This window comes from Lactuca virosa, chromosome 9, assembly GCF_052849685.1.
Source record: "Lactuca virosa cultivar CGN04683 chromosome 9, Lactuca_virosa_CGN04683_v6, whole genome shotgun sequence".
Taxonomy (NCBI): Eukaryota; Viridiplantae; Streptophyta; class Magnoliopsida; order Asterales; family Asteraceae; genus Lactuca; species Lactuca virosa.
In genome coordinates this window covers 8,221,264-8,234,784 of record NC_136434.1, presented here as the reverse complement: position 1 = coordinate 8,234,784, position 13,521 = coordinate 8,221,264, and the positions used below count along the sequence as shown (strand labels likewise).

Here is a 13,521-nt window from a genome sequence, read left to right as displayed (position 1 = left end):
TGTTGATGGATCAAGGGTGCAAAGAGTCATATGCATGATGTGGTATGGCTTAATGCGGCACCACGGTACTATTGATGCCACATAATTTTAGAGATCGCACAACATAAATCTTTTAAAAAAAATACAATGTACCAAAAATTTTAAGGGATAACATCGGCTATTCAATAACCCCTAGGTGAGGTCTTTCCTCAAACACTATGATATCTCTGCCATGGTCCTACATTAAAAAAATAACATGTAAAAAACAATTCTTGTTTTTTCTATTTGAGCTATGAATTTATTACTTAAATATGGATGACGTTATGCAAACTACTCGGTCGACAGAGAATTTAGAGTTTAGGGTTTATTTAGCATTAATATTTGTAAGGGGCTGTAAGAGTAAATACACTAAAGTAAAGGGTTGTAAGAACATTTTACCCTACAAATTTAACCTCACCTATCACTCTATCTATCACACGACATATTAAAATCTTATCTCTCTCCGCACCTCTCTTTTCTCTCTCATCTGCAACTAAAAATACTTCGATCTGAGCTCGTTAATGGTGTATTTCTGCTCAGATCTGAGGCTATTACACGGAGTATACACATCGACAAACTTGCATCGGAGTTGACCTGTTTGCGGCCATCTTTTCCGGCTAGATATTGAAGGTTATAGGCGATGGCGTACTCGTTTCCTGAGGAGGTGTTGGAGCACGTGTTTTCATTTTTGAGCTCGGAAAAGGACAGGAACGCGGTTTCGTTGGTGTGCAAGTCGTGGTATGAAATGGAGAGGTGGTGCCGGAGGAGGATTTTTGTGGGGAACTGTTACGCGGTAAACCCTAAAATCATGATCAGGAGGTTTCCGGAGGTGAAATCGGTTGAGTTGAAAGGGAAACCGCATTTTGCCGACTTCAATTTGGTTCCGGAGGGATGGGGAGGGTATGCTCACCCTTGGATCGTTGAAATTGCTAGGGGTTACCCTTGGTTGGAGGAGATCAGGCTTAAACGCATGGTGGTTACGGATGAGAGCTTGGAGTTAATTTCTAAATCGTTTAAGAACTTCAAGGTTTTGGTTTTGTCGTCATGTGAGGGTTTCAGTACTGACGGTCTTGCTGCCATTGCTGCTAATTGCAGGTAAAATATCTCCTTTGTCCATTAATTTGTGAAAAAAAAAACTAAATCACCAGTGTTGTTATGATATTTGTTATCTTCAGCTCAGCTCGAACTTTTTCAATTAAAACTCATTATTTAAATCTTGTATGCCATGTATAGACCTTAATTATCAATGCCTGGAAAAATGTGGTTTCTCCGGAGAAAACTCTGTTCTCTTACCGTACCCTGCTTCTCTCAATCATTCGTACCATAATCGCTAAATTTTTTTGAATCTCGAGGCTTCTTGTAAGAAACTGTTAGATTGGATGCACATCTTGCTTGTATAGTTAAATTTTTTTGGTCTGTAAGTACTACTGCTTAAATCTAGCTTTAGTACTAGATGATATTCATGTATAATTGGGTTCTTCAAATCATTTTGTTTCTTCTAGCTAGCGTTTTGTCATTTTGCAACAACTTTACCAACAGTGGACGTTTTTTGTTGATCAATTGTTTCTTGTGGACGGGAGGGTGGTTTTCCTTCTGTGATTGCTACATTTTCTGTTACTTTATACAATGGAATTGATAACTTAATGTGAATTTTAATAAAATGATTTTGAAAGCTGCTGAGTCTTCTTTATTGACACATCCTTTCCTAAAAAAACAAGATGCTTTATATAGTAGAAGGTAAATTATATGTACTTTTTGGGACCTCAAAAAAGAAAAGAAAAGCAAGATGCTTTTATACTTTTATCCTTTGTTTATTGAATTGTTTGGTGTTTTGATTTTGAATACAGAAATTTGAGAGTATTGGAGTTGCGGGAGTGTGAAGTTGAAGATGTAAGCGGGCATTGGCTGAGTCACTTCCCTGATTCTTTTACTTCATTGGAATCTCTAAACATGGCTTGTCTGGGTTGTGAGGTGAGTTTCTCAGCCCTTGAACGCCTGGTTGCCAGGTCACCCAACCTCAAGACCCTTCGACTCAACCGCACTGTACCCCTTGAGAAGCTCTCCACACTCCTACAGCTGGCCCCACAGCTGGTTGAATTTGGCACAGGCTCCTACTCTGCAGACATCCGGTCAGATCTATATTCAAGTCTACTGGAAGCCTTTTCACACTGCAAGAATCTAAAAGGGCTTTCAGGGTTTTGGGATGTGGTTCCAGCTTACCTTCCTGCTTTTTACTCTGTGTGTCCTGGCCTCACTTTTCTAAACTTGAGCTACGCCGCCACACAAAGTCCTGATCTTACCAAGATTGTTAGCCAATGTCATAACCTGCAGCGCCTATGGGTATGTCACTCACTGTATATCTCTTAATGCACAATTTCATAATCTGTTCCATAATATCAAACTGATAAAAGATACAAACTGCAGGTGTTGGATTACATCGAGGACACGGGGCTCAACGCCCTTGCAATTTCGTGTAAGGACCTTCAAGAATTGCGAGTGTTCCCTTCGGACCCTTTTGTGGCGGATGCAAACGTCCTGTTAACAGAAGAAGGTCTGGTTTCAGTCTCGGAAGGTTGCCCAAAGCTTCAGTCTGTCCTCTACTTCTGTCGCCAGTTTTCAAATGCAGCATTAACCACCATCGCCAAAAACCGCCCTAATCTAACAACCTTCCGTTTATGCATTCTGGAACCCCGAGCTCCCGATTACCTGACATTCGAACCCCTGGATTCCGGTTTCGGATCCATAGTCCAACACTGCAAAAACCTCAGACGCCTTTCGCTCTCGGGTCTCCTGACAGACCGTGTGTTTGAACACATCGGGACCCACGCTAAAAAACTGGACATGCTTTCGATAGCTTTTGCTGGTGATAGTGATTTAGGGCTGCATCATGTTTTATCTGGATGTGAGAGTTTGAGGAAGCTGGAGATACGGGATTGTCCTTTTGGGGATAAGGCTCTTTTGGCTAATGCTTCTAAGTTGGAGACAATGCGATCCCTTTGGATGTCTTCTTGTGGGGTTAGTTTTGGAGCGTGTAAGGTGTTGGGTCAGAAGATGCCTGGTCTTAATGTTGAAGTGATTGATGAAAGAGAGAATCTTGATTCCATCCCTCAAAACTCTCCAGTTGAGAAACTTTACATTTACCGAACTGTTGCAGGGGAGAGGTTTGACATGCCGGATTTTGTACGGACAATGGGTAAACACAACCACAATAGGAGGAGGTATGCACACCACCACCGTCAAATCTGAATATAATTATTATTATTATTATTTTATTTTTTTTCAAGAGTTGATTACATTTTTGGTCCCCTCAGTTTAGTTGGTTTTTGCAGTTGTAGTCCCAAATACTTTTCTCTCGCATTGTTTTGGGTTTTTGTAACGTGTTCGGTCGTTGATCTTCAAATCTAATATAACTACCTGGCTGTTTGCTATTTTTTATAATACCATTTTGTCCCTGACCAATATTGAAAAAGCACCAGATATAAATAATCCAAAATTAGTATATTAAAAAATAATTCAAAATAAAAAAATAAGTGAAAATTACAAATTTGATCCGAGTGGTATGGTATATTGCTTTTTCAATTTTGGTCCAAGGACAAAATGGTCATTTTGAAAAGTTTAACATCTTGGTGTTAGACTTAACAATCTAAGGACTATACACCAAAACTGCAGAGAAAGCTTTTTGGGACCAAAATTGCAAAAATCAGCTAAACTCACATACCAAAAATCTGATTTTCTTTTTTTATAATTTTTTTTTTTAAAGTGGGTATCTGGTAGAAAATTTAGTTATTTGACACACTTGATTTGGGGTTTTGGTACACTTAGGTTCAAATAAAGCGTTAAGGCCCGTGTAGTGTTGCGGAATGCCACATTTGGTCCCTGGTGAAATCTGGTATGGTCTGTGAGTTGTAGAATGTATTTGTACTATTATTATTAGTCAGTTAAGTCTCATTTCGCTTTGAATAAAGACCACCTCTTCCTTCCTTTAAATCTTGTTGTAACTTGTAACTGCTGCGTATTGTTTGTTGGCTGTTAAATTTATCGCAGCCCTTGCATTGCCCTGAATTATGTCTACAACCTTTTTGTATTTTCCATTATTCTTGCCTTTTTGAATCACTTCATTATCCATCTGTAATTTGTTCTTGATAATCATATGGTGTTCTTAGGATTCCAATATTAATTAGCATCATACCTGGATCTGTTAAACTATATTTAAATTCATATGCTTTTTAAAATCATTTGCTTAATCGGCCAAGCACTTAATTTATATTACAACCAGTGGTTGTTTCTTTTTTACCTCTGAAAAAAAGGAAAAGAAAAAAAAAAAAAAAAAACAACTCTCAAGTCAAAAAAGGGTGTGAGAATGAATGAGGAAGTGAAAGGTGAATAAACGGATGAGGTAATCAAAAGCAACCAAAAGCTTTATTTGTATTGGATGATGATATCCACAACTTTATGTATCCATCATCATAAATCATAATCATAGCTTTTATGCATCCATCATCATCATCATCATACCTCATGATGCTCCTGGTCTTCATTTTTTATTCTTCATCATTCCATTTCCATTTCCATCTTCAATTTTAATTATGGTTTCCTCTGCAACTCTATACCTCAGATTTTACCATCAAGTAGATGCTCATTAAAGTCAAATCTCTGAATCAATAACTGCTTTTTTCAGCTTTAAAATCAATGAGTAATTCTTTTGGTGTTGAATCGAATAAAGTAGCAACAATGATTTGTCTGTTTATTTTCTTGTCAATTTCATTGGTCTGGCTCTGTATACTGTTACATATCACTATTCATAAACAACTTTCCGATTCAACTAATTAACCAAGCAAGTGTCTTTCATCAAGACTTTAAACAAGCAAGTGTGTGGACATTCAGTAAGATATTTGGTAGCAAAATAAACAAGTTAGATAGATTGAATAACAAATCAAGATATGGAAATAGCTTAAAACATGTTGGGTAAGTTTATTGGACTTTCTTTGTTTTTACCAAGTTCTCCCTTTTTTGCTACAAGGCACCCGCATCATATATCATATGAAACAAATTTAAACTACTTTAATACTTGAACAACAAACGTATCCGCATATTAAATTAGATTCGTACGTAACAATAAATTTAAACTACTTTAATACTTGAACAACAAACTTATGGGCATATTAAATTAGATTCGTAAGTAACAATGAGAAAAACATATTATTAATGAAATTAAGGTTACAAATTGTCAAGAATTACTCAATCATAGACACATTATTAGAAACGGAAAAACGAACCAATGGGGGTTGACAAGGGGTACAAAATGAATCGATCAAACAAGCTACAAACATTCTGTTGTGGAGAGCTCCCGCGATTCAATTACCTACATGATATGGTTTTGTATGTTCTTTTTCACATAAGTAGGTGCGTTGGGGTCTTTGCTAAGAAATAATCATCCATGACGACCGATCCGTTAAAGGAATATCAACATTCATACCCATTGTCTAATTGATGTTTTGGTTTTCAGATGGATACGAGGGAAACACATGCAACGCATCATGTGTGGCTCTAAAAAGGATTTCCCTTCTTGTGGGCTAGAGGAGTGAGAGTTTACTTGTGGTTCACGCTGCCTCATGTAAAGTGACAAAATCCGAGAAAACGTGCATGCATAATCAAAACGTGTTAATACTGTTTACATTTGATACTTTTGTTTCCTTGCACCACATGTTGTGGAACTCATCAATAGTCTAACTTGTTAAGTATAGTAACATTATGATCCAAAAATTTATGATTTAAGTTTTTAAAAGAAGTTGTTTGCCATGCATAAAATATTAGTGGTGCAACCTGTAACTCGTTTGTCTTCCAACTCGTTAAAATAATGATATAATATTTGGCAAATAAAACAATTTACATAAGATTTTGAATGCACTTTAGGTAACACCCATCTAATTCTTTTTGTTTATAACTACATTTGTACTTATTCAGACCATTTTATCAATAAGTCTAATCGACTCCTTTTAACAATCACTACACTTTTTGAACTAAAATGTGCACAAGTGTAAGGGTAAACTTTCTTAGCTATTCTTTATAATTTACGTTCACTAAAATAGTAAAATAGTAAAATGTATAATTTTTAATAGTAAACAATACTACACTTTCCTGAATTCTAGTGTACATTTCATAAAAATATTATTTGCTCATTACAACGTACGTTGTATATTAATATATTTTTAATATTGGGATAAATGAATTTGCGTTTAATAATCTATTTAGTAATAGATTATATTATAAATTTGAAATGGCAGCTTGATACTAAGCACTAACTAAAAAACATATTAAAATTGTATAATATAATCATGCTTTCCTTCTTTTAACCCAATTAATATAAAACTTTTATTCCAATTCCAAGCAAGAAAGTATACTCATCCCACACAAGAATGATATTCTCAATTTACAATCAGTAAAAAAAATCGGTTATAAGGCCATACGGTATGCCTCAGTAAGCCTCCGTAAGAGGCGCATAAAGTTGCGGGGTTCCTCTTTTACGTTTAAACACCATCGCGGTTAGGGGTGAACATTTGGACATGTGGACCGGACCGGTGAATCGGACCGTTTTTCTAGACCCCTGGGCCGGTTCTCGGTTCTAGGATTTGAGCAAAACCGGTTTGGTCCGGCCGGTTCCAGGTAAAAACCGGTTTTCGACCGGCTTATTTTTTTTTAAAAAAAAATTGTATTCTGTGAACATTGGCGGATCTAATATATATTACGGGGTAGCCCGGGATACTCAAAAAAATTTCAGTAGTGTAATTTTTTCTAGATTTTTTTTCTTAATGTGTATTACGCGATTTTTTTTATCGGGGATACCCCTTTACTTGTCGGGGATACCCATTTACTTTGATCCTGGATCCGCCACTGTCTATGAAATTCTTTAAACAAACATATCTCATTTGTTTTAAGTCGGATTGACATGCGGTTTTTTCCAACGTGTAATTTAGAGTTTGTAGATGATTTTAGACTATAATTTTATTGTTTTTGGTTTCATATTCGATGAATTACAATCCTTCAAAGATGAGATATCAAAACTGAAATATTTCAGCTTTTCAGCAAGAAATTTAAACTTTTGTATTCTGTGAAAAATTTTGAACAAACATAACTCATTCGTTTTAAGTCGGATTTGATGGGTTTGAGCCAAAAGAACATCCTATGTGTTCATGCAAACCCTAATGCTTGGATCTAGGTATTTCTATTGTACATCCAATTCATCCAAGACTTATAAACCCTAGATCTAGCATACATATTTCGAAATTAACATAAGAAATCAAATCTAGATTATTACCTCTTCTACAATGGCTTGAATCTTCTTGTCTTGGAGCTTAGAGTCACAAATGTCACTCCTCTAATGGCTTACAAACACCACAAGCAAGAGGATGCTAATTGAGAGAGAGGGAATGGGCACAATTTCGGCTATGAAGACTCTTAGGGTTCAAGTGGCCGAAAATTGGATGCCCTGGGGTCTTATTTATACTGGTGCTGTTAGGGTTTCAGTCAAAACCCTAATGGATAACTTAGGCCTTAAACAGTCCAAGGAAGCTCCTAGAATAGGGCCTCTATAGCCGAAATTAGGATGGACACATCCTTAATTTCGTCCAAGCCTAGTCCATAATCCTTCTTAGCCCAATACTCAACTATCACACATTTGACAGTTTAAGTCCCCGTTATTTAATTAATGTCTTTTAGTCACAGAATTAATTCTTAATTAATTCTTATCTAATATTAATTAAACTATATGATTTCTCCTTTAATATATTATTCATATAATATATTAATAAACCATAATAACCTCTCACTTGATAAACCATCCTATCATGTTGCTTTGGTGAAGGCAACCCAAAAGGACCATGCACAACCGGGTCAAGTACTTACCAAATATAGTTACGGGCTTAGACACTAATCCAACAGTCTCCCACTTGGATAAGTCTAGTAACTATAAATGCAAGTACAACCCGATTAGCAATCGTAGCTCTCAAAGACGCTGTCGAACTCTGATCTTATCAGTAACCTGTCCTTTAGATAAGGGATCGTACAGTCCCCCGTTCTAGATATCTTGTGGACAATTACATGGAACATAGTCATACTTATTGTCCAGCAGTTGTTTCTCGATCTTTGATTCGTCTGACATAGAACTTAATTGAACACATCAATTCAGTCCTGACCGGGCCCGACACATAAGTCAAACCAAATCATCGAGGGGCCCAGATATCGCTTTTACCCTCTTAGGATAAAAGGAATAGATAAACTTCAACTTACATGCATTTACCATTCACTCATCAAATCATACACAACAATGCGTTTTATAACATCAAGTTACTGATGCGTTTACGCATTATCAATGCACAATCAACTTGCAAACAATAAACCATATATCTAGGTTTTAAGACCATATGATATTATCGTCTTGCGATCACTTGAGATAAATTCCATGAAGTGATTCCAGCAAGCGCGGGTCTAATCCAATGCTCAAATCCAGTTCATAAGTACTCATGAACGTTGCAGCAAACCTTTGCTATGTCTAATACACTTTAGACAATCTACAAACCAATTCATGACAATCTTCTTTCATACTTACTCCCAAAATATGAGCGACCGTGGAACATTTGAATAATCTTATTATTCAGGAAGTCAAAACATGCAAAAAATGAAACAATAGGTAAATAATTAACATAAGACAGTAACCTTACTTATAAATAATACCCTTTTATTTAATCATCAAATGTCAATTACATTTATCTATTACACGTTTCTAAACTATCTAATCTAAACTAATATCTTCCTTCAGCCCGATGCTCCTAGCGTGCTGTAAGTGCTTAACCCTACTCAGTCCCTTCATAAGGGGATCTGCTGGGTTATCCTCCGACGATACCCTCTTCACTACGATGAGTCCTTTTTCCACCCGATGTCGAATAAAGTGATATTTTCTATCGATATGTCGAGATCTGCCATGATCCATCGGTTCCTTTTATCACATAAAATTTTCATGGGCTCCTTTATGGCTGACACAACTCCAAGGTCTCCAATGAAGTTCTTCAACCATATCGCCTCCTTTGACGCTTCGCTCACCGCTATATATTCTGATTCGCACGTTGAATCAGCTACGGTCTCCTGCTTGGAACTTTTCCAAGTCACTGCTCCTCCATTCAAGGTAAAGACCCAGCCCGACTGCGAACGGTAGTTGTCCCTGTCGGTTTGAAAACTGGCATCACTATACCCTCGCACCCTTAAGTCATCACTCCCACCGAGGACTAGAAACCATTCCTTGGTCCTCCGAAGGTACTTAAGAATATTCTTGACTGCGGTCCAATGTGCTTTGCCAGGGTTCCCCTGATATCTGCTGACCATGCTCAAAGCGAAGGCCACATCAGGGCGAGTACAAGTCATAGCCTACATAATCGAGCCAACTGCGGAAGCGTATGGTACTCGGCTCATCTCTGCTATCTCGGCTTCGGTACTCGGACTTTGAGTCTTACTCAACTTGGCATTACTTTGGATTGGTAACTCCCCTTTCTTTGAATTCTCCATACTAAAACGCTTTAGTACTTTGTCCAAGTAAGTATTCTGACTAAGTCCTATTAGTCTCTTACTTCTCTTTCTCACTATCTTTATTCCCAAAATATAGGCAGCCTCTCCGAGGTCCTTCATAGCGAAGCACTTCCCAAGCCAGGATTTAACTTCCTTCAGGGTTGGGATGTTGTTTCCTATGAGTAGTATGTCATCGACATACAATACGAGGAAGCTTACTATACTCCCACTGTCTTTGACATATACACATGATTCATCCTCGCTTCGCAGAAAACCAAACTCTTTGACTTTCTCATCGAAACAAAGATTCCATCTGCGAGATGTTTGTTTCAGTCCATAAATGGACTTCTCAAGCTTTCACACTCTATTGGGATGTATCGCATTGACAAAACCCTCTGGCTGAATCATGTAAACATCCTCATCCAACTTCCATATTTCATAGCCATGAAATGCAGCAATGGCTAGCATCACCCTGATAGACTTTATCTTCGCAACTAGTGAGAAGGTCTCATCATAGTTAACTCCTGAAGTTTGAGTGAAACCCTTCGCAACCAATCGCGCCTTATAGGTGTGTACCTTCCCATCCATGTCGGTCTTCTTCTTGAAGATCCACTTGCACCCGACCGTCTTACGACCTGGCACATTGTCAACCAAATTCCAAACTTGGTTGTCATACATGGACTGAATCTCTTTGTCCATAGCCTCTTTCCATTTAACAGACTTCGGGCCTGCCATGGCTTCCTTATAGCTGTTAGGTTCGTCCAAATTCACTAGTGTACTATCACTAATAAACGTATCCCCTTCAGTAGTGATATGGAAACCATAAAACTGGGGTGGAACACTAACTATTTCAGAACGTCTAAGAGGTAAGGACTCGTTAATCAGTTCAACCGGAGTTTCCTCCTCGGGTTGAGCGCCAGTGTTAGAGGTTCCTTTATCGCTTGACTCTTGAAGCTCTTCAAGATCGATTTGCCTCCCACTGTCCCCTTGGCTTATGAGTTCTCGCTCTTGGAAAACCCCTCTCCTCGCAACTAAGACAACATTGTCACTCGGTCTATAGCAGAGATATCCAAAGGACTTCTGCGGGTAGCCGATGAAAATACATCGCTCACTACGAGGTTCGATCTTGTCGTGAGTTTCTCGTCTTACGAAAGCCTCGCAACCCCAAACCTTGATGTGTGCCAACGAGGGAGCTTTCCCTGTCCACATCTCGTGAGGTGTTTTGGCAACCTTCTTCGTAGTGACTAAGTTAAGGATATGGGCAGCAGTCTCTAAGGCATACCCCCAGAATGAGGTAGGTAGTGAAGCACGACTCATCATGGAACGAACCATGTCCAGCAGGGTTCGATTACTCCTCTCAGCCACACCATGCAACTGTGGTGTCCTGGGAGGTGTCAATTGCGAAACGATTACGCATTCCTTGAGGTAGTCGTGGAATTCAAGACTTAGGTACTCTCCACCTCGATCGGATCGAAGCATCTTGATTTTCCTGCCCAACTGATTCTCCACTTCTTGTTTAAATTCTTTAAACTTTTCAAAGGTTTCTGACTTGTGCTTGATTAAGTAGATATACCCATATCTGCTATAATCATCGGTGAAAGTCACATAGAAGGGCTCGCATCCCTTGTGGTGGATCTAAAGGGTCCACATACATCTGTATGTATGAGATCCAATAAACCCTCACCCCTCTCACAAGTGTCAGTGAAGGGTGACTTGGTCATCTTTCCAAGTAAACAAGACTCGCACACATCATCGTCCCTAAGGTCGAATGACTCCAATACTCCATCCTTTTGGAGTTGGGTTATGCGTTTCTTGTTGACATGTCCAAGACGACAATGCCACAAGCATGCGTTATCCAAATTATTAGAAGAATCAATACATAATACATCATTTCCTAAATTGTCTACAACCATCACAGTTTCATATATTCCATTACAAGGCAATGCTTCAATATAGAAAACACCATTAAGATAAGCATTAATAGAACCCTTTTCATTATCAAATGAATATCTAAAACCTTGTCTATACAAACCATGAAATGAAATGATGTTTCTTGCCATGTCTGGCGAATAACAGCAATTATTTAAATCTAATCCTAATCCATTACTGAGCATTAAAGAGTAAACTCCGATCTTGGTGACAAGCGATGATCTTCTGTTCCCCATGATCAAATTTATCTTCCCATGCTCCACATCTCTATTTCTTCTTAGGCCCTGCAAATCAGAACAAATGTGAAAACCACATCCTGTATCAAGTACCCAAGAAATAGCATGTGATAAATCATTAGATTTAATAATGTAAATACCTGAATAGGACGGCTTGATCTTCCCATCCTTGATATCTTGCAGATATTTCGGGCATCTTCGTTTCCAATGCCCTATTTCGTGGCAGTGGTGGCACTCTGCCTCTTTGGGGTTGGAGTTGGGTTTATCAGAACCAACTTTGGTTCCACTGGAAGAGGTGCCATCATGGGACTTTCCCTTATGGTGGCTCTTTGAGGGAGCCTTCCTCTTCTTACCTTTCCCTTGCCCAACTGCCAAGACTGGGGCAGCAGTAGGAGTAGGAATTGATGCAACAAATTTGTCTTTGAGGTTGCTCTCAGCAGTCCTCAGCAAGCCTTGAATCTTGCTCAAAGTGACCTCTTCCTTGTTCATGTGGTAGGTAATGCGGAACTGGCTGTAACAGGGAGACAATGAATGAAGGATGATGTCAATTTCCAGCTCTTCATCAAAGTTATTTAGATTTAGCAGGCGATCGACATATCTTTGCATCTTTTGCAGATGAGCAGTAAGGGACTCTCTGTAGCACCTGGTTCTTGGTACGTATCCTTTCATTTAATCTTTTAATAATTTGCATTTTTGGCCTTGAACTCGGCGAGTCGAAGGATTAACTCGCCGAGTAGAAGCGAGAAAGATCGCGGGTCTTAAGTGATGGACTCGCCGAGTCGGTTCCTGGACTCGGCGAGTAGACCCTGTTTGAACAAAAACCCTAATCCAGGGGTGTGCACCCTATTTAAACAACTTAACTCGGCCTCCTTCGTCCCATTTACTCCCAGAAGACCCCCATAGCAAACCCTAGCCGTTATTGAGGAATTTTAAGGCATTTGGAGTGATCTTGGTGATTTTGTGGTTCAAGGAAGAAGGAAAAGCTTGAAGGATCAAGAGGAGGCTTGAGGGATTCAGTTGTGACCATTATTTGCAGTCTTCAGAAGGTATAAAGTCTATACCTTGCTCTTTCATTTGTTAGATCCCTCTTTGGGAAGATTTAGGGCTTTTATGAGCCATTTTGGTAGCCAACCATGTTTGCAAACGTGGTTGGGGGTTTAAGCTTCTGAATCACATCATGAAAGGAGTCACTAGGCAGATTTGGGTTGCTTTTGCACCCATGAAAGGTTCCATGTGCCATATGAGCTTGTTTTATGTCCTTTTGAGCTCAAAGTCCCATGCAAGCACGTAAAGGTTGTAACTTTACGTGCTAGATCGATTGTAGAAGCTTGGATCTATCTTTTGATCAAAGGATGTACATCAGAAAGCAAAGATTTAGGGTATGGACGTGACCAACTCGGCGAGTCCATTATTGGACTCGGCGAGTCTAAGGGTTTTGCCCTTTCTGTTGAGGGTCAAAAGAACCCAGTTGAGTGTGGAAAGGTTTTAAAGGGGTCCCAGTGAGTGACCCAACGTTCTGGACTAAGCCATTATTCTAGAAGTTCATGGAACTCGGCGAGTGCATGAACGGACTCGGCGAGTCCAAGGCAATCTCCTTAGAACTCGGCGAGTTGAGGACAGAAGTTGTTCATCAGATGAAGGTGAACACGACGAGTTGTTCATCAACTCGGCGTGTCGGATGAGTTTTCATGTGGAGTTCGAATGGGAGAGGAACTCGTCGAGTTGACGGCTCAACTCGACGAGTAGGTGCACGGATGAGGACGAGTAGAGAGTGGGGGACTCG

The 13,521-nt window shown here is 39.1% G+C and overlaps 1 protein-coding gene across 1 annotated transcript; it reads left to right on the top strand.

The window, feature by feature from the left end:
• Positions 1–443: 443 nt before the first annotated feature.
• LOC145136478 (protein TRANSPORT INHIBITOR RESPONSE 1-like) lies at positions 444–4,109 on the top strand. The gene is made up of 4 exons (XM_079070612.1): positions 444–1,113; positions 1,866–2,358; positions 2,443–3,236; positions 3,841–4,109. The coding sequence occupies exons 1-4, from the start codon at positions 659–661 to the stop codon at positions 3,848–3,850; spliced, it is 1,752 nt and encodes a 583-aa protein (XP_078926738.1). The 5' UTR covers positions 444–658; the 3' UTR covers positions 3,851–4,109.
• The last annotated feature ends 9,412 nt before the right edge of the window (positions 4,110–13,521 follow it).